The 21764-nt window shown below is 45.0% G+C and overlaps 1 protein-coding gene across 1 annotated transcript in view; it reads left to right on the top strand.

Annotated features, from left to right (window-relative positions):
- Positions 1–1638: 1638 nt before the first annotated feature.
- The window catches only part of RUVBL1 (RuvB like AAA ATPase 1), a 44537-nt gene continuing 24411 nt past the window's right edge, over positions 1639–21764 (top strand). The window contains exons 1-3 of the mRNA XM_080826591.1: positions 1639–1880; positions 5769–5855; positions 12789–12921. Coding sequence (XP_080682717.1) covers positions 1740–1880; positions 5769–5855; positions 12789–12921 — 361 coding nt within the window. The 5' untranslated portion in view covers positions 1639–1739. The remainder of the gene's footprint in view (positions 1881–5768; positions 5856–12788; positions 12922–21764) is intronic.

Raw genomic sequence — 21764 nt, 5'->3', positions numbered from 1 at the left:
GCTCCTTATTTATGGGTTATGGCAAGGAAAAAAGTCAATGAGGTGCTAAGCAACCTTCTTGGGAGTCCTAGGGTTGACGAATCATACATACATAGGCCACCAGTAAGAAATTCAGCCTTCCAAGGCTTTGCCTCTCTTCTTTTGTGCTCTGAAAAGGCCCAAAGCTTTCGTTCATGGACAGAAATCATTACCAAGTCCCACAAAACCCAGTGTTTAAAATACATGCTGCAAAACCGCATGACTTAACAGTGTATGTGGTGGTATTAAATCTTATTTGAATTCATAAGACTTAATTATGAGCCAGGCTATGCATCAGGCACTTGGGTTAAAATGGTGAATACGAATGTGGTCTACACTCTCACAATGCCTCCAGTTTAGTGGGAGAGACAAACATTGACCCAATAATCTTGCAAATAGAAACCTACATTCAAAAATAATGGATAGATACAAGATGTGAGAGTCAGAAACTACTACAGTAGGATTTGACTTCAGGTCTGTTTCAAACCTAATTCAAGCTCTCTTAAGCTCTAGGCAAGTCCCTCCTTTTCTCTGGACCTGAGTTTACTAATCTGTAAAATAGTAACATACCAACTACTCCTGAGGACATCTTCCCATTGGTCAGGATCTGGCACAGGCCTTCTCTCCTGGTGATGCCTTCCCTGGCTCTCCAGGATGTTCTTGGTGGCCCTGCTCTGGGGCTGCACACCAGGTGCATATACCTGTCCCTGCACATCTCACGTTGCAAGTTTCCTAAGAACCTTGCTTGTCAATGCTGGAGATTGTCATCCCTAGTGCATTGCAGCGTCTGGCTCATAGCAGTACTAACAAATGTCTGTTGGATGGATGAATGGGGAGAGTACATTGTAGGGAGTGCGAATATCATTCGGGAGTGTCAAATCTGACAATTGCCGACTGTATCATCTGAGGTTGTTGGATGGGATGAGGATTATACAGGCTGTGGAACCTCAAGTGCACAGTCAAGCTCTCCAGTTCTGATTATTCGCTGTGCAGTGATGTGACTGCGTGAGGGCGAGTTACTGTGCTTCAGCCTGCATCTCCGTCTGTATTAGGAGTTGGACTACCCTCCGTACAAGGAGGTAGAGTTTTGGAAACATGATATTCACTGTCAACATTATTTAAATAAAGGGAGAGGAGGGAAGCCAGGAGAAGCTGAGGAAGACAGTTCCAGGGAGGATCCTGAGCAGAGCCAGGGTGGGAGGGGTCGGTTGAGCTGGGCCTCCCGCCGGAGGCAAAGCAAAGGCTTGGGAGTCAGAAAACTGTTAAGGAAGCAAAAGTCAGAACTTGAGCTCTAAACTTGTTTTCTTCATCTCCAAATCGGAGGTAATAACTTGAGCTGAAGGGTATGACGTTCAAATCCGATGACAGGATGGCAGGATTAGGAACCCGCCTCCAGGACCCCACTTCACTGCCCATCATCAAACCCCGGATAAGATCCCTTCCCTTCTCACCTTAGGACCAGAGCAGGAAGTGCCCGCTGCGGGGGAAGCCAACCCCGAGACACAGCCGGAAGTGGGTGGGCGGAGCCCTACCGGCGGCCTCGATGGGCATAGCCAAGAGCCAATGGAGAGCGGAGGCGTTCCCGCCCTCGCCAATGGGTCGCCGAGTAAGGCGGGCCTTGACAAACCGCCCTAGTAACAGCCGCATGGTAACCCAGGTGCTGGGCGTGTGGTGCTCGCTCTCCGTTTTCCACGCTGGTTTTGGCTCCCGGCGTCTGCAAGATGAAGATTGAGGAGGTGAAGAGCACCACGAAGACGCAGCGCATCGCCTCCCACAGCCACGTAAAGGGGCTAGGGCTGGACGAGAGCGGCCTGGCCAAGCAAGCGGCCTCGGGGCTCGTGGGCCAGGAGAACGCGCGAGAGGTGTGGCGGGCGGGCCCGGGAGTTGAAAGCCGCTAAAGTGGGGGGCTCAGGGCGGGGCGCGCGCTTGGATGTTCCGCCGACCTTTCCTTAGGGCGGTGAGAATGGGTTATGGGGCGGGGGACGGCGAGGGAGGTCCGCGCTGGGATTGGGAGAGGGGCAGTCCCAGGAGAACCGGCGATGACCCCGGGCGGGCGGCTCACCTTATTGACAACATCACTGTGGAGACCCCTCCTCTGTGCCTTGCTCTCCTCGTGACGCAGGGATAAGCTGCGAAGAAGTTCGTTAAGGTCCCTGCTCTCATGGCGCTTACATTTTAGTGTGGTTTGAGACGATAAACGTTTAACCGGCAAATAAAATAATTAGTACATTTTGGTGGAGGTCAGTTCCTGCAGGGCCTTGTCGGACATGGTAAGGAGTTTGGATTTCTGTGAACGCAGTGGGAAGCCATGGGGATTTTAAAGTAGGGAAGTGACGGACTTTAGAAAACTCACCTTGGTTCCCAGGGCTTGGGGGCTGAAGGAGGGAAATGAGAATTGGGGAGAGGAGCGGTCTGCTTCATCCACGCCGCAGCGTCCTTTTGACCATTCCAGTTAAATCCACTTTTCCTAAGTGGCAATGCTGCCAAGTCATTTCACCTACATTATAACCGTGAAGCCATTCAAGCTCTTTGTATTATTTTATTGCAGATGAAAAAATTGAGGGTTCCCACTTGAGGTCACTGCACCTACCCATTTGCCACTCAGTTTAGTAATGGTGGCACTAGGATTTGTACCCACGGGTATTGCTGGCTCTCAAATCAGTGCTCTCCCTATGATATTACAGCCACATTTTAGCCTTCTGTGTTCTAAGCTGAGATCCATGCCCCTTGGCCTTGCCATGGTTTAGTAGCTACAGACATCTGTACTTAATACCAGGTTAAGATTGTTGCCTCCTAGCCTGTTTGGGCTAGAAGAAAGGGCCAAAGAAAAGCCTCTGGTTTCTATTTTGAGCATCATCTTTAGAAAAATGGAAATATTGACTGGGTCAGGGGGACTTTGAAACTTCTCTTTACCAGCTTCTGCTTACTGAGGACCTGTTACTGAAAATAGCTAACACTGGCTGAATGTTTGCTATGTACCAGGCAACTTTATTTCCGTTGTCCAGTTTTCACCTCCACCCTGATAATTGTGGCCTACTTTACTCTGCCTCTTTTCATCCACTTTTGGATTTTGAAGTAAGTTGCAGACAGTGGTACACTTTACCCTTAAGCCCTTAGTGTGTGCCACTATTACGAACTGTTCTCAGAGGAGATTTGATTCACACGGGTTAGTTAGGGAGGTCATTCAGGTCATTCAGAGGGTAGTGGTAGAGGTAGGATTTAAACCTAAGCCCGTCTGATTCCAAAACCCATGCTCTTTTTCTTTCCTTCTCTCTCTCTCTCTCTTTTTTTTTTTTTTTTTAAGATTTTACTTATTTATTAGCGAAATCATGAGTAGAGGAGAGGAGCAGAGGGCGAGGGAGAAGCAGACACCCTGCTAAGCAGGGAGCCTGATGCAGGACTCCATCCCAGGACCCCAGGATCATGACCCGAGCAGAGGGCAGATGCTTAACTGACTGAGCCACCCAGGTGCCCTCTAGTATCCGTGCTCTTAACGTCTGAGATGATGAATATGAGCTTCCTGACAAGAGAATTGATTAAATATTATTATATACACCAAATCTTCCCATTATCAGTGCTAAGTATTTATTTATTTATTGAATTAATAGGCATCCCGCTGCAGCTTCCGGGTCCTGGCATGACTCTTGTCATATCAGCAGGTCTCCCTGGTTTTTAATATCTTCCCATCTGAAAAATGAAGAGTTAGACTAGGTGATCTTTTAAAGGCCTTTCCAGTTCTTTCTAAATTTTAGAATTCACTGAACATATCTCACTGGTAAGAATTTGGAGCTTAAACTGAGAGAGAGTAAATGGAAGAGATCCTAGTGTTTCAGTAAGAGTACACATCCACGCTTTGGATTCCCCAAGAATGCTGAGGATTATAATATCACAGGGCTCTAGGGAAAGACCATAGTGGGTAGCCTACTTTCTTCTTAGAAATGCAGCAGCTGAAAAATAGCTTGTGGACTTTCTTCAGGGCACTGTGCTTTTCCAACTGGGCCCAACGTGGAATACAGCCCGTCCACACGTATTCTTTAAACCCACATTTTTGGAGTGGTTGTGGAAGTGTGGGACCAAGGTACTTCTCCATAGTCCCCGTGGGAAGCAGTGGTAGAGGAGATAAGATGTGTTCACAAGACCCTGTCACCACCCAGAGAGAAGAGCTCTGGCCTGCCCTAAGTCATATATTAGGTTATTAAGTCAATGTAAGAAACCTTGTAGTCCTGAGATAAGTGTTCAGTAAGTGTGACTCTCAGCCTTCTTTGTATAAAGTTAAATATTCTAAAATATATAAAAATCAGTAACCCATTTGTGGAATTTGCACATATACACACACATATTTATATATCTATGTGTATGTATGTGCTGTAAATGGCTTAATGGTATTCAGAGTTAGTATGAACTTAAGGTTTAATAACAAATCATCAAGTAATTTACTTAAAAAAATTTTTTTTAAAGATTTTATTTATTTGACAGAAAGCGAGAGAGAGAGAACACAAGTGGGGTAGTGGGAGAGGGAGAAGCAGGCTTCCTGCTGAGCAGGGAACCCAATGCTGAGCTCCATCCCAGGACCCAGGGATATGACCTGAGCTGAAGGCAGACACTTAATGACTGAGCCACCCAGGTGCCCCAAGTAATTTACTCTTGAGGATTTGAAAGACATTCAATTAATCTTAGGGTGCTCTCGGTTTAACCTCAGTGCAGCATTTGCTTTGCAACATTCTGGGAGTTAACTGATGGCCAACTAGTACTGTATGCTTTGATTCTTAACCCTTAATGGGTTAATTTGGGACTCTGGTGAAAGCTGTGACTCTCCTCTCTGAAATGTATATACACAGTTTTGTTTTTGGTTTTATTCCCAATCTCAGGATGTGTGTGGGCCCCTGGAGTCTATCCTTGGCCCCCAGGCTAGAAATCACTGCTCCCTCTAATACCCCTACCAACCATTCTCTACATAGCACCATCAAGGTCTTTTAAAAAGAAATCATCATGGGATGCAGAGCCTAAGACCATTTCAGGGACTTCCCATTACATGTAGATTAAAATCCAAACTTTGTTATGGACTAAAATCCTGTTGTGAGTCCTGGCCCCTGCCTGCCTCTTGAACCTCATCTTCCCATTCTCATTTTATCTATGCTTTGGTCACTGCAGCCTTTCTGTCCCTTAGATATGCCAAGCTCATTCCTGCATTTTGATTTTGCTGTTTCCTTTGTCTGGAACACTGCCTCCCCTTTGCCCAGAGCTTCATATATCAAATACAGTGTCCTCAGAGAGGCCTTCCCAGATCATTACCACCCCCCCTGCCTTTTTTTTTTTTTTTACAGTAGTGATTTTTTTTTTAAGATTTTATTTATTTATTTGACAGAGAGATCATGAGTAGGCAGAGAGAGAGGAGGAAGCAGGCGCCCTGCTGAGCAGAGCCTGATGCGGGGCTCCATCCCAGGACCCTGAGATCATGACCTGAGCTGAAGGCAGAGGCTTAACCCACTCAGCCACCCAGGCACCCTAAAGTAGTGATCTTCTACCATGTTTTTGTGTGTGTCCCTTCCACTAGACCACAAGCTCCAAGACCACAAGGCTTGCTTTTCTGTCACCCTCCACTGCTCCCAATACCTAGAACATTGCCTGCAGTGTAGTGGCGCTTGGCGTTGGCTGAACATATGTGAATTGTTTGGACCAGAAACTGGACTTTATCCCCATGTGAAACATTTTAATACTGATTTATTATTTCTTTCCATTGTGGTGTCTAGGCATGTGGTGTGATAGTAGAATTAATCAAAAGCAAGAAAATGGCTGGAAGAGCTGTCTTGTTGGCAGGACCTCCTGGAACTGGCAAGGTACTCATTTTCTTTCATTTTTCAAATCTACCCAAGAGAATGATCTTAATGTTTAAGCCAAATTGAATTCGTGTCTTAACTAGTCTTTGTTTAGCTAAATTGGTTATATGTATGTTTGAAAAACTAATGTGCAGTAATACAATTGGGTATCTAAAATCCGTGCTCCTAAAATTCAAATTATCCTGGCTGACCTCCAAAGAAGAGAGGATGAAGTCCTTGGAGGGGCCTCCATTGTGTCTAGAATTTGTCCTTTATCTCTCTCCAGTCTCCTTTGCCTTGGAAATACATTTCTGTTGGCCTAGGACTTCAGTAAATCTTGGGGATGACATCTTACTTGAGGGGGAAAGAAAATCAGTCGGTGACCATTTTTCTGAAGGTGAGGAATGGTGAGAAAAGAAAGAAGAAAGGAATTAGATGCTTTTTATCTTTAAGGGGCTTCCAGTGTCCAGGGCAGAGAGAGGAAACCATGAGAGCACAAAATACTTCAGTTGACCACTAACCTGTGAGATATCGACCATACTTTTTAATATGAAATCATAATAAATATACGATTATATATTTAATGTCTTAAATGCAGCCGGATGTGAGCCGGAGGTAGTACTGAGGCCTGGTAAAGCAGGAAGGGTCGAGACTTGACATTTGTCCTGCAGGGTTGGGAGAGAGTTTGGCTTTGCAGGGGAGAGAAGGGGCTTCCAGGCAGAGGAGGCAGTAGGCTTGTTGGGGTCTGTGAGAGGACTGGACAGGTACACGAAATGGACCAGAGCCTCCAGTCTGAGTCATGCATGTTCCTCAATAGGGCCACTTGTGGGAATGTAGGAGCTTGGAATTGTGTTTGTAGAGACATAAGCTTTAAATTCCAGCTCCGGTGTTGACTTGCCGTGGGGACCCGAGGGAGGTCTCTTTACCTTTACTGAAGGAGCATGCGCCTCATTTCAGACGGCGGTCAGTTGTGAGATAATGACTTGAATTGTCACTTTGAAATCATGTAATTGAATTGATGATATACTGGTTTCTTACAACAGAGGAGGAAGTGCTGTATTCGTGAGGAGCCTTTAAAGTGCCATGTAAGGGGCACCCGGGTTGCTCAGTGGGTTAAAGCCTCTGTCTTCAGCTCAGGTCATGATCTCAGGGTCCAGGGATCGAGCCCCACATTGGGCTGTCTGATCAACAGGGAGCCTGCTTCCCTTCCTCTCTCTCTGCCTGCCTCTCTGCCTACTTGTGATCTCTTTCTCTGTCAAATAAATAAATAAAATCTTTAAAAAAAATGTTAAAAAAAAATAAAGTGCCATGTAAATGTGAGCTTTAATGATCTCGCTGCAGGCAACATCTGGTTGTTCAATGTATTTACCATTTATTTGCTTACTGTTCCTTCTTATATTTTAGACCGTCCCTCTCCCTCCGTTTTTCTTCTTCTTAAAGTACATCATTTAGAAATTGCTTCTAGAAGTTTGTTGGTGGCCAGCTCAGGTTTCTAAGTATTTTGTTGCCCTTGGGGTTTTTTTTGTTGTTGTTGTTGTTAAAGATTTTATTTATTTATTTGATAGAGACAGCGAGAGAGGGAACACAAGCAGGGGGAGTGGGAGAAGGAGAAGCAGGCTTCCTGCCTAGCAGGGAGCCCAATTCGGGGCTTGATCCCAGGATCCCGGGATCATGACCTGAGCCGAAGGCAGACGCTCAGTGACTAAACCACCCAGGCATCCCCATTTTGTTGTTTCAAAACAATCCTTGTTTTGAAAGATCTTTATGTTGGATATGTAATTTTTTGGAGAGCTGTTTTCTCTTGTATTCTGTATTCTGTATTCTCTTGATGCTTGCTACCTGTTGGCTTTTTCTTTTTGCTTTTGAAAGTCTAGTTTTGAGGATTTTGTCTTCCTGGCTGTTTTTGAGACATTTTTGGTTTTGGTATCTCACTATGAGATGTGTCTCTTGATGCCTCTTCACTGTGAAGTGCAATACCATTACAGTTTCACCTCTTTAGACATTACCTTTCCTTCTCTTTGTGCTCTTCTGGAACTCCAGTCAGATGATGTCTGATTGCAGAGGTTCTCAGCCCCAGGCAGTTTTGCCCCTGTAAGGGACATTGGCCAGGTCTAAAGACAGTCTTGGTTGTCAGAAGCTGGTTAGTCAGGGACTGCAGTTGGCATCTCATGGGTGGAGGCCACAAGTGCTGCCAAACACCGTGCAGTGCGCAGGACAGACCTTACAGGAAGGAATTATCCAGCACAAAGCTCCAGTAGTGCCAACATTGGGAAACCCTGGGCCAGAGCATCTTATTTTGTCTTCTTTGTCTTTCAGCCTCTTTCATATTTTCTCTCTTTCTGGCTCTGCTGCATTCTGAGCAATTTCTTTAGACCTCTGTTCCAGTCTAAATTGTTTTGTAGGCTATAACTAAGCTGCTGTTTAATTCAACCCATTGAATATTCTTCTTTTTTTCATTTTGAAAAATTTGAAACCTAAACAGAGTTGGAAGAATGGGATGATGATCCCCTTTATACTCCACATGTAAATAAGTAATTGTAAATATTTTGTAACATTTGCATTTTCACTATTTCTGAACCATGTGAAAGTCAGTGCAAAGACATTCTCCTGTGACACCAAAGTACCAGTGTCCGCCCAAGAAAATTTAATGTTGCTAACATTATTAGCTGATGCCTAGTGTATATTAAAATTTCTCCAAGTCATTCCAGGTTGGGGTTGTTTCATTTTTTATATTTTTAAATTCAGAATATAATTGTGTCTTTAGTCTCTTTTTACCTAAGCAGTTACCCTCCCTGGCCTTTTTTCGTTTTGTTTTCTTTTTTGACATCAGCAGTTTTAGAGTCCAAGGCAGTTCTTTTGTGAGAAGGTCCTACAGCTGGCCTACAGTGATTGTCTGATTGTTTCATCAGTAGGAAACATTAAACACTTAATGGAACCCTGCACTGGTGATGTTGTATCCCACTGCATCCCAGCAGGAGCTGACAGGACAGGTGGGCCAGAGGCCAAGTTCTGCTGTGAAGGTCGTGGTTCCCTTTGTAATTAATTGGTAATCGGAAATGACGCGCTGAGATGTTGCGAATATCCTTTCACTGTACGGGTGTAGGTTATTGCTGTATCAGTTACCACCCGGCAGGTTGCTAAACGGTGATTTTCCAAATCTGTCATTCCACATATATTAGCTTGCTTTCGGTTTTGTTTTTGGTAAAGAAGGAACATCCCTCTCTTAGGTTCGAATTTTTTTTTCCTTCAAAACATGGATTTAAAAAAAAAAAAATCTGGTTATTTTTGATAACCTCTTGTTCCTTGTTCATGACTCAGTGTCTTCATTTTTTTCTGTATTCTCTGTCTGCTTATGAGCTCGTGATTGGCTGATCAAGTCTGTGAGGCTTCTTCTGAGAGTGCTTGTGAGGGGCCCGACTGCCCTACCCAGCACTTGCAGTGAATTTTGTGGTGTGGGTTTTCTGGTCAGCAGTGTAAAGACTAATCCGAAGGTGGTTTGAAAGCATGCTGTGGAGACTTTTCTCCTCACCCAGAGCCATGCAGGACGGATAAGTTTAAACCTTGTACGTCAGGGTATTTTTTGTTACGGCTCAACTTCTCTACTCATGCATGGTCCTTTGGGCCTTGGTTTTATTCAGGGGTTTCTCTTACCACTATATCTTGCTGAAGCTTCTCCTGTCTGTCAAACCTTCTGAACTTTCCAGGTGACGGTAGTTTACTACTCTGGATTTTTTATTATTATTTCTTTATTTCTGGGTGTTTTGTAACAGGAAGGATTTTCCGTGGCTCTTTCTGGTGTGTCATATTCCTGATAGCATAAATTCTTCATTCCTTTTATTTATTTATTTGAGAGAGAGGAAGAGCAAGAGTGCATGTGCTAGTGCAAGCACTGGGGAGGGGCAGAGGGAAAGGGATCAGCAGATTCTGGGCTTGATCTCGTGACCCTGAGATCATGACCTGAGCCAAAATCAAGAGCTGGTGGCTTAACTGAGTCCCCAGGTGCCCCCTTTGTTCCTTTTGTAATATTGTAGCATTTTCCTCCTAGGAAATAGGAGAAGTTCTCAGCACTACAGTCCCTTTCCATGTGTATGAGGGTGCTTTACAGTGCACTATGGGAGCCATGGTTTAGGAAGCTTAACTAAGTGGCAGGCAGAAATGTACTTGTTCTAGAGTGGCAAATACGTGGTTCGTATGGAAAATCCACTCTTGAGGACCTCACGTTATTAATAATGGGGCTTTATATTTAGGCTCTGGAGAAAGGAGATGTTCAGATCAGATTGAAAATTGGTTTCTTCAGACTTCTTTTGGCAACAGCCTCTTTTTTGTGTGCCACTTGCCACTTACCTAGGGATGCTCACAAAGAAATCATGTCTTGGGGCGTGGGGTTTGCATCTTGGCTTTGCTGCTTGGTAACTGACCTTCGGTGAGTTGTTTGTGTGTTTCAGTTTCTAAATCTAACAAAGACAGTATCAGATATCAAATACAATATTAAATACTAGATCATCAAGTTCATAGGCTAGTTGGGAGGATTCAGTGAGACCTCATGCAAGTGATCGAGCACCATCTAGCACAGATGTGGGTGTAGTAGCTATATTGTATACCTACCTTCTGGGAATCATTAAATGGAAGAAACTAGACACACCTGAAGCACTTCTTAACCAAGTAGTTGTCTTACTTTAGTGGGAGGATACTGATCATCTCTTCTGTATTAGGTAGAGGATGGGGGGGATGCCATTGAACTAGATACAGTCTCTGTCTTTGAAGTTCACAGGTGAAGGTGTGGAGGCAGGGCCTGTGGAGATAACCTGGGTGAGAGAGGAGTGGCCGAGAAGGTGGTGGGTTTGGATAGAAGGTAGATGTGGTACTAGAGTCTGCTTCTCACACTGTACCCTGTCATGCTCCAGAGACTTTCCCTTTGCTTTTCGAGTCCCAGAGAATAAGAGTTTTGGAGGTGTCGGCCCCGAGGGCACAAACTCAGATGCCCCCTCAGGCCATGGGGGTGAGGGAAGTGCCTGAGTACAAGCACGAGAGAGGCCAGAGTCACCTGCCCTCACCCAAGGTGGCAGCTGTTCCAGAGGTCCACACCAGGCGCCACGACATGGTAATGAGAGTTCACTGTGGCCAGACCTCATTCTTCAAAAGAAGCTAAATACCTGGATTTTTATGTAGAATTTCCCAACATTAAAAACCAGGCAACAATTGAGTTTAAAAACACGTATGAGACTCAGCAGGGTGAAACAGAACCAGACTGTGGGCAACTGATTGGTGTCTTACGATTTAAGCTAGGACTTTGATTTGGCAGGTGGGGAAATCGAGCACCAGAGATTTGCCATGTACCCAGGGTCATCATGAAAATTAGTTGCAGAATGAGGACTGCAACCCAGTTTTTGCCCTGCCTGCTAATGCTTTTTTTTTCTTTTCTTTCTTTTTTTTTTTTTTTTTAAAGATTTATTAACCTATTTATTTGGCAGAGAGAGACACAGAACACAAGCAGGGGGAGCGGGAGAGGGAGAAACAGGCTTCCTGCTGAGCGGGGAGCCTGATGTGGGCCTCAATCCCATGACCCTGGGATCATGACCTGAGCCCAAGGCAGCTGCCCAGCGACTGAGCCACCCAGGCGCCCCTGCTAGTCCTTTTTTAAACATTTTTTTAAAAATTTATTTTAGAGCAAGCGAGAACACACACACACACACACGCGCGCGCGAGCGCGACGGGGAGGGGCAGAGGAAGAGTGAAGCAGGCTCCCTGCTGAGTCGGGAGCCCGTCGGGGCTTGATCCCAGGCCCCTGGGACAACGACCTGAGCTGAAGGACCTGAGCCGAAGGCAGCCACTCAACTGACTAAGCCACCCAGGTGACCCCCGCCAATGCTTTTTGTGCTACACTACATGCTGATCCTCTAACATATTCTACCGTCTTAAAACTACCACTGAAATGGCGTTGAAAAGGTTCCTTTTAAGAGGAACCTTTACCGGGCCAGTTTTAAAATACAATTTCAGAGATTTACTTTGTTATTCAGTGCAGGCTTGCTTTCTTGCTTAGTCTGTACACCTTGGAAACTGACCTTCCTCAGGCTCTTGTTTCAAAGTTGAGCAAAGATGAAAACAGGCATTCAGACACCATGGCATTTCCCTGTCCTGTACCAGCTCTAACAATTTGGATTTTCATACTCGATACATGACCATGCAGCTGTTAAGTCTGCTTGTGTTTAGCATCTGCCAACTGTAGCTCTCTGACTAAAAATCAGTTTATAGTTTACAAGGGCATGTTCAAGTGTAACCAAGGACCAGCTCATAATTTCAGAACTTAGCTCCCATGTCATTCTTCACCGTGTGCGGGCCACTTAATACAAAGCGAACGCCATGTGATTCATTCTTCAATTAGTGGTTTTCTGATGGGCTGGAGGTTGGTGTCCTCCTGTGCCTATAAAAACCACCCTGGAGTAGTATTCAGAGCAATTAGGACAGGGCCCTCTTTTGATACTGAGGAAAGTGTTTTGGAAGACTACTGATTACAACGGGAACACAATCTCTGGAACCTACTGCCAGACTTCAAGTTCCCACTCTGCCATTTTCTAGATTATGATTCCCAGGATGTGTTATTTAATCTTTCCCATGCCTCCGTTTCCTCATTTGTAAAGTGGGGAGAGTTTAGTGTCTGCTTTGTAGGCTGAGTAGAGAGAGGGTCATGTGAGGCATTTAGAGTTGGGGCCATGCTCTAAGTGTCAGTGAGCATTAACTGTTGTAATTACAGGGATGATTAAAGATGCCATTTGGGTTATAAATTGCCTGTCCACAGAAGTCTTTCAGCATTTATTGTGTGAAACACGTCAAATGATGTTACAGCTAGGACTAGATTTTCAGTTATTCTTGGTTCATATTTTTTTAATAGCGTGTGTTTCTGAATTATTGTATTTTCAAGAATGTAAAACAAGTGCATTTCCACTTTTTCTGTAGACAGCTCTAGCTCTGGCTATTGCTCAGGAGCTGGGTAGTAAGGTCCCTTTCTGCCCGATGGTGGGAAGTGAAGTTTACTCTACAGAGATCAAGAAGACGGAGGTGCTGATGGAGAACTTCCGCAGAGCCATTGGTGAGTATCGCGTCTGTGGCAAGAGTTCTCACTTGCCCAGTGCTCTGAAGCTGCTTTGTTGTGTGAATGCCTTTATGACTTTTATTTGTTGTTACTACCATTTTTCTTTTGGCACCATTAGTGTTATCTTTGCAAGCCAAACAAGAACCTAACTTTTCTAACTGAAGCACTTTAGCAATTGGCAAATGTGGGCCCTGGCTTGGGACTGGGGTTTCTCACCTGACAAAATACATGTGGCTGTGAAGTGATTTTTTAGAAAACAAGTCAGATTTTCCTGGCAGCCTTATGCTTTTAGAGATGACTGTCCACTGAAAAGGCTTGGACTTAAGCCAAAAGCTTTGTGGGTCGTGATGCTGGAATGCCCCTGATCCTGGATATCGAGCCAGAATTGTGGCCTGTCAGAGAGTGCAGAAACCATGTGGGGACAGGTAGAGATTTCAGGCTTATGGTGCCACCCTCGTGGGGCTGGGAGCGACCATGTCATGTGCTTGTTATATGCCAGGCCCCTCCAACATTGATTATAGACTTTTGTTCCCTAAGAAAAAGTTCTCTGACTCATCTGATGAAACAGAGTTTCAAGAAGTTAAATGACTTGTCTACAGTCACCCAGCTAGTAAGTAGCAGGACTACAGTCTGAACCTGTATCTGATTCTAGAGCCCATGCTATGAAAATCTGCTGTGAAAAGAAAATGGCCATTCCCAAATATTTACTTCTTGTCAGCCAGGATGTCTGGGTCAGTCTCCTTGCCCCATTTTTGTTGCACCAGCTTTGGGAAAATCCCAGCTTCCCTCATATCTGTAGAAATAGCTTATTCCTTTTAAGATATCAGAAACTACTTGATGTTTGTCTGCATATGTGGGCGTCTGTCTTTAGGATACAGTTGCTGAGTCATGGGTTATGAACACTTGTCAGAGTGCCTATACAGTTTTCCAGGCCCTTTGATTGTCAAAACAAGGTAAATAGTCTTTTTTTTTTTTTTTTTAAGATTTTATTTGGTTATTTGAGAGAAAGCATGAGAGAGAGAACACAAGTTGAGAGGTGGGTAGGGGGAGCAGCAGACTTCCTGCTGAGCAGGGAGCCTGACTCAGGGCTCAATCCCAGGACCCTAGTCATGACCTGAGCTGAAGGCAAACACTTCACCAACCGAGCCAGCCAAGTGCCCCCAAGGTAAACATTCTTAAGAAGGAAAATTGCTAGAAAACTTCGAGGAAATGAGGAAAGTAAGAAAGAATAGATTTGTCTAGCCCACAATCCTTGCCTTGAGACCGCTAAAGTCTAGGTCAGGGGTACGATCATGTAGGGCCTGAGGCCATGATTAGGGCTTTGCATTTTTTGCTGAGTGAAAGGAGAAGCAGTTGGAGAGTAGTTTTGGTTGTCCAAGAATCCCTCTGGCTGGGGGATGGAAAAGTGGACAGTGAGGAGAGTGAGGGGGGCAGCAGGGAGACTGAGGAGTCTGAGCAGATGGTGGGGGCTTGGGTCAGGGTGGTGATGGCAGAGGTGATAAGAAGTGGTCAGATTCTGGATGTAGTGGGATATAGAGCTGACAGAATTCCCTGAAGGACTAGATGGGGTGTAAGAAAGAGAGGTGGCCATGTTGGGGGGTGGGAAAGAATGGAGAGGAGCAGATTGGGTATGTATTAAATGTCTGCTGTGGATAGAATATCCACTGCAGCCCCAGTTCCTGGCACAGAGTGGATGCTTAGTAAAGTTTTTTCCGAATGAGAAAAGGGGATGAACTGTAAAGCTGGTAGAAAACAGAAGCCTTTAGCTAAAGATAGCCCTCAGTCTGTGTCTGGTAATAGATATACTTTGTTTGGTTTACACAGGGCTTTTATTTAAAAAAAAATTTTTTTTTGGAGATTTTATTTATTTGACAGAGAGAGGAAGAGACAGAGAGGGAACACAAGCAGGGGGAGTGGGAGAGGGAGAAGGAGGCCCCCCGCTGAGCAGGGAACCCAATGTGGGGCTCGAACCCAGGACCCTGGGATCATGACCTTAGCTGAAGGCAGACACCTAACGACTGAGCCACCCAGGCGCCCCACAGAGTTGGAGTTAGTTGCCAGTATTTAGAAATTGGGGAATGTCCTATAAAATCCTCCTTTCTGGCTTTTGGAGGGAAGCATTCATTCCCACACAGTGATAGCCAGGTTGGGGCTGAGCCAGGTTGGGGCTGAGAGGCGCTCCTTGGCAGAGCGGTCTTGGCCCTGGGGGGGCCTGCGCTGCTCCTGGACATACTCACTGGGTCCCTGCAAGCACCCCAGTGTGGGGCTCTTGTTCTAAGCCAGAGGGATTGTGAGCCGTGTCTGTAGGCTAAGCTTTGTGTTATGTAGATGGTGGGGTTTTTTAAACTGCAAAATATTCCTTGCTGGAAATCTTTGTTACTGGAAACACTGCATTTTTTTTGGTGGCTGTTTTAAACTGAAATACCATGTACATATAGAAAAGTAGGTGCAGCGGCACATGTAGTTTTAACAATTAATTATGAGGTAAACACAGTCACCAGTCAGCTCGCAGTACAGAGCAGGGCCAGCATGCAGCTGTTGCCAGGCCCTGGCTGACCACAGCCCCTCACCTCTCCCATGCCAACCCGGAAACGCAGGGTGCCAGAACTGTGTGTTTGCGCTTCTGTGTGCTTCAGGGCCGGTAACAGCAGTGGGGCTGAATTTTGCCCCTTACCTTTTATCTAAATGGAACCTACTGCAGGTGTAGCTTTTTGAGCAGTGTTCATGTTTGTGAGGTTCAGCAGGTGTTCTTAACGTGTCCTGCTGTCTTTGAACTTTGTATCATATCTGCAATGACAGTGGACATGGCTCGCAAGACCCTTTTCAGGATTTAAAATCTTTTTTTTTTTTTTTAAGATTTTATTTATTTATTTGACAGAGAGAGAGATCACAAGCAGGCAGGGGTGGGGGGCAGCAGACTCCCCGCTGAGCAGAGAGCCCGATGCGGGGCTCGATCCCAGGACCCTGAGACCATGACCTGAGCCGAAGGCAGAGGCTTAACCCATTGAGCCACCCAGGCGCCCCCAGGATTTAAAATCTTTCTGATTCCTTTTTAAAAACTCAGTGAACAGGGCGCCTGGGTGGTTCAGTGGTTAAGCGTCTGCCTTCGGCTCAGGTCATGATCCTAGGGTGGGATCGAGCCCCACATTGGGCTCCCTGCTCAGTGGGAAGCCTGCTTCTCCCTCTCCTGCTCCCGCTGCTTGTGTTCCCTCTCTCGCTGTGTATCTCTCTGTCAAACAAATAAATAAAATCTTAAAAAACAAAAAAAACTCAGTGAACATGTGCCAAAGATTTTGTTCCACTACTAGTTAATGAGATAAACTGTAAGATACTATAACTGACTCAAATATCTGAGTACATCTGAAATGCATTTTTATTTACTGAAAAGTGTTTTTCTGACATCAACAAAATCTGACAAAACTGACTTTTACATAAGTGCATGTGTTTAGGTCGCTTAAAAGTAACTTTAATGCTTTTAAATTGGAAAAAATAGAGGTACATTTCCTGGGCATCTGCTTTGTGATCCACCATTTTTGAGGGGAGGGGGCAGTGCAGTTCTTTTGATGGCAGTGAGATAAAGGGAATTTCTTGATCCTGCCACAGAATAAAAAGGCAGGCCATTGACTACCTTCAAAAAGGAACCCTGCCCATCTTCCTCTGCCTTTGAATTCCTGTGAAGTTGGCAGAGGGGTGGGGAGGAAGCGGTAAGCTGACCAGAAATAAAAAGCAAGGAGTCTGTGCTATTTCCTTGACGTGATGAAGGTCCCTGTCAGGGATTTAGAAACCTGAGCCAGCAGATGAAACCTGTGTCATTTGTGTTGCCGTTGCCAGAGATAGCGCCAGCTCGGCCCCTGCCCTGGCTAACAGCCGCTTTCATTGTCCGTCAACCACATCCCCTGCCTGCTTGTCAGCACACAGCGACTTCTAAACAAATACGGGGACTAGTGAGAGACGGGAATGCCTTTCTTCCCCACTCAAGGAATTTCATGTCATGGTCATTAACAGGAAATAGAGGGAGCATTCCATTGGAAGGCATTTATCTCTGTGGGATATAAAAGTTTTGATTTTAAAAAAAATCAAAGTTCATTTTAAAAGTATAGAATTTTCCAAGTATGTCACAGTCTTCTGATACATTCATGTAGGTTTCGAAAATTTTTGTCTTGATGTTTAGGAACTAAGAATTTGGAAAGGCAGGAATGAAACACAGCCTCTCTTTTGGGGCCATTCCAAAACTTCCATTTGTAGGCTATCAGATTGAATGAAGGTAGAGCAGAATGTCTCCTTAACTTTAACATCTCAGAGCCTTTGTCCTGCTTGGGTTTCTGGGGAAAGAAGGTAACTGACCCAGTAATAAGATAACGAGCACGTTTAAAAGTGGGAAGTGATCGGGAGTGTCTGACACCGTCGGCCGTGATTCTTTGTGCCATTGGGCTGTTTCCATATCAGAACAGAGGTGGCTTGGTGGTGAGCACACCTGAACCCTATCTGGGCCACCTGTCATCAGAAGCAGTTTACGGCCCTACATTGTGCATGGGATGGAGTTCTTTACTCCTAAAATGAGTGATTTGCAGCTGTGGCTGGACATTAGAATCACTGGGGGAGCTTGAAATGAGTGATGATGGCAGTCCCAACCCCTGAGATTCAGAGGCAAATGGTCTGAGTCCAGCCAGGGCCTGAAGAATTGTAGAGGCCTGTCGTGATGCTGGAGGGTGAGAGAACCATGATGTAGACTCCAGCTGAGCTGTAGAATACTGTTTTCTTTCTTTCCTTTTTTTTTTTTTAAGATTTTATTTATTTATTTGACAAACAGATCACAAGTTGGCAGGCAGAGAGGCAGGCAGGAGGAAGCAGGCTCCCCGGTGAGCAGAGAGTCCGATGTGGGGCTCTATCCCAGGACTCTGGGATCATGACTGAGCCGAAGGCAGAGGCTTTAACCCACTGAGCCACCCAGGCACCCCTAGAATACTGTTTTCTAAATGCAAGCCATCAGTGTTCCTCCTTTGCCAGGTCTCACTAGTACTACTTAAATTTTTCTTTTTTAAAGTGACTTGGTCATTTTGTGTGCACATAACAAAAAAGTGCGTGGATCATAAGTGTATAGCTCAGTGAATTATCATAAACTGAAAACCCCTACAGTCAGCACCCATTCAAGAATACCCCAAGTACCCTTTGTGTCCGCCCCCAATCTCTGTCCTTCCTTTGCCAAATTAATGACTGTCTTGCTCCTAACATTATAGTAGTCATGCCTGTTTCTGAACCTCATATATGTAATCAGGAGGTATAGAAGTATATATTCTGTGCTTGGCTTCTTTTCCATAAAATAACTTTTCCAAAATACTTGGGTACTAGGTGGTCTGTGGGATGGTGTGTGAGATTAATCAGGATTGTTGCACGTAGCATGCCCATACCTGGTGCGTATATACCTTAAGGGGCGGAGTTCCAGGAATATAAGGTATCCATGTTTTCAACTTTAGGAGATGATACCATGTTGTGTCTAAAGTATTTGTACCAGTTTACACCTCTATTTGCAGTGGAAACCTTCCTGCTCTTCTGTATCCTCACAAGCTCACATGGTTAGCTTTTAACTGTAGGTTTGTAGAACAGTATTTCATTGCTTTTTTCTTTTAGTTTGGCAAGTTTCAAATATACAAAAAGGAGTCAAGTGATGACCTTCCCTCCTGGTCCCATCACCAGGCTTCAGCTCATACTTAATCTTGATTGATCTATAGCCCCCATCATTCCCCTCCCAGATCCTTTGATCCAGTTAATTGCAGACCTATTTTTTCATCCATAAATATTTCCACATGTATCTCTACAAAATGAGGACTTAAAGAAAACCCCACTGTACCACTGTCATGCCTAGAAAAAATGAACAATATATTCCTTGATGTCATCAAATATCTACTGAGTGTTCAGATTTCCAGTTGTCCCGTGTTAGTGTGTTTTTTTCTTTTTCAAAAATTTTTTGAATTATTATTTGAATCAGGATACAAATAAGGGTCTATATGATAGCTTGGTTGATATGTGTCTTTATATCTTTTAAACTATGGGTTTCCCTTACATTTCTCTTTTTTTCCTTTGGGCAAAGCATAAATTAGATGGAGACTAGGCTCACATCCAGGGGCTAGCAGAAAGGGACTCCTGAGGTCAGTGGGCACATGTTACCTGAAGGGGAAAGGACGGAGCCAAGTGTTGTGGGGAAGGTTCTCAGCCACTGGGGCCCTGTGGTGTGGTGTGGTGTGGTGTGGCGTGGTGGGAAGAAGCTGGTGTCAGAGCCAAAGACTTGGACTCTAGTCTGGGGTCTGCCATGAGGGAGGAAAGGACCCTTGACTCCATCTCTTAGAGCTGACCTCCCTCTGTCAAATCTGTAAAATGACATAGGAGTGCTGACTCTGGTTGTTTCACAGGGCCGGGTTGGGATGTGCTGGCCCCTCCTCTCATCCTCACAATTCCAGTGTAGGATAAAATGAGGCAGTGACACATGTGCCCTCTGTAGACTGGGTGGGAAGGCTGCTTATGCAGCCCACCACAGTTAGAGGTTTATAGTGTGCTCCTCCTGGTGTGGCCTGTAGCTTTCCCTAAATGTAGGGACTCCTTCTGGATGCATCTTCAACTAGTTTGACTCAAGGATGTTTCCCTCCTTGCCTCTGGATTGGTGGCAAGTACAATGATTGAAAATGATTTTCTTGGGGTGCCTGGGTGGCTCAGTGGGTTAAGCCTTTGCCTTCGGCTCAGGTCATGATCCCAGGGTCCTGGGATTGAGCCCCGAGTCGGGCTCCCTGCTCAGCGGGAAGCCTGCTTCTCCCTCTCCTTCTGCCTGCTGCTCTGCCTGCTTCTGCTCTCTCTCGCTGTCAAATAAATAAAAATATTTTTAAAAAAAGAAAATTATTTTCTTTTGATGTAGAATCCTTAGGAAACAGATTTATTGACTAACTCACCTGTAATACTTCTGTGGTTTTGGAGAAAAGCATTTTGTGTCTCTTGACACCGAGACTTTGGGAATTTGGGAGAGCTTGTGTGTGCACATGTGTTTTTAGAGAAGCGGTGTTCAGTGGTATGCGTTTGTTTACTTGTTGTAAGGAAACCTTTACTTACTGTTAATTATCATTGCTTGTTAAACAAACCCAATCTTCTTTTTGTTATTTTAGCATATTATTAAAGCGTAATATATACGTAAGGGTACACACACACACACACACACACACACACACAAAACCACAATCATGGATGTTTAGCTCAATGAGTTTTCATAAAGTCAACACACTCATGTAAACAGCACTGAGATCAAGAGACACATTAGAACTTGAGAAGCTCCTAAAAAAAAGCATTTCAGAAGCTTCTTGTGCCCCCTCTAGTCACTCCTCCCTGTCCCCCTCCACCAGTGAGCAGGGACATGCCTGTGTTTACTTTGGAGGAGTCAGAAAGGTTTGATCCAGACTAGATCTCAGTTTTAGGGTTGGGGGTGTTATGGTGGACCCGGGCTATTACATCACCTGGCAACCTCCTTAGAGAGCTCATTACAGAGAATGTGTGGAAGTATCTGTAGACATATTTCTTGGGTACTAGATGTTCTGCCTGATGACACCTCCCACCCCCTCAAGTAACTTCCTCCATTCATTCACTTATGTGTGTGGCTGTTGTTGACAGTCTAGCAGAGAGAGAGTCGGGTTTCCTGAGTGCCAGCAGTCCCATGTATGAGTGCTGGGTAGGAGGCACAGGTTGCCATGGGAGTCATCTGGAGGGTAAGGAAGAAGGTGTGTCAGGCAGGCTTTCTAGAAGGAGTAGTATTTGGGGGTGCCTGGGTGGCACAGTCTTTTAAGTATCTGCCTTCAGCTCAGGTCATGATCCTGGGGTCATGGGATCAAGCCCCACTGCTTCTCCCTCTCCCTTTGCCTGCTGCTCCCCCTGCTTGTGCTTTCTCTCTCTGTCTGTCAAAAAAAAAAAAAAAAGGAGTAGGTATTTGAACTAGGGAGTTGGCAAAGCCAAAAAGGAGGGAAGTACTTCAGGCAGTGAAAACATTTCATAAAAAGGCACTGAGATCTTGTTCTAAAAATTAATTTGCTGGGACACCTGGGTGGCTTAGTTAGTTAAGCCACTGCCTTTGGCTTAGGTCATGATCCCAGGGTCCTGGGATCGAGTCCTGCATGGGGCTTCTTGCTCAGGAGGGAGGCTGCTTCTCTCTCCGCCTCTGCCTGCCTCTCTGCCTGCTTATGCATGCTCGCTCTCTCTCTCTCTCCCCCGCACCGACAAATAAATTAAAAAAAAAATCAATTTGCTAATAGTTCTTAGTTTGTCTGACAATAAACATTTATTGAACAGCTAATGTGGTTGTTGTTTAGAACAAGGAGAGACATTTGCCTTCGCTGTTAATATTCTAATCTGAAAATTGTGCTTTATTATTGAGGGGTTGCTTTGGAAATTGTGGCCTTGGAAAACTTGTAAAACAACCAACCCATTGCAAATATGGAATGACAAACTGGGTCTTTCTTTGGGTGTGCCCTGAGGGTCAGCCAAAGGCCTGGGGCACCGGGCAGGTCACGCACGTATCACTCGCTGTTGGCACGGACCTCTAATTATACCTAGCTTAGACCTGATTGTGTCACAAGGATGTGGGTAGTTATTCCATTGGTTTTAAATTTTTTTCGAGAGTCAAAATTGGCAGGAAATGAGGGCTGCTGCTCTAGTGGAGTAGGAGGGTTTGGGTTCAGACACTGGGTTAGGTCAGACTAAAGCTGAATTTCATCCCCGTGGAGGTGTAGCCAATGTCAGAAACAATTTTGAGAATGCTAGCTTGTCTCTGTAGTTCTAGATTTGAACCTAGAAAGTCCTTTTGGAAAGTT

Source organism: Martes martes (genome assembly GCF_963455335.1).
Source record: "Martes martes genome assembly, chromosome: 1".
In the NCBI taxonomy this organism is placed as follows: Eukaryota; Metazoa; Chordata; class Mammalia; order Carnivora; family Mustelidae; genus Martes; species Martes martes.
This window is presented reverse-complemented; position numbering and strand designations above follow the sequence as displayed.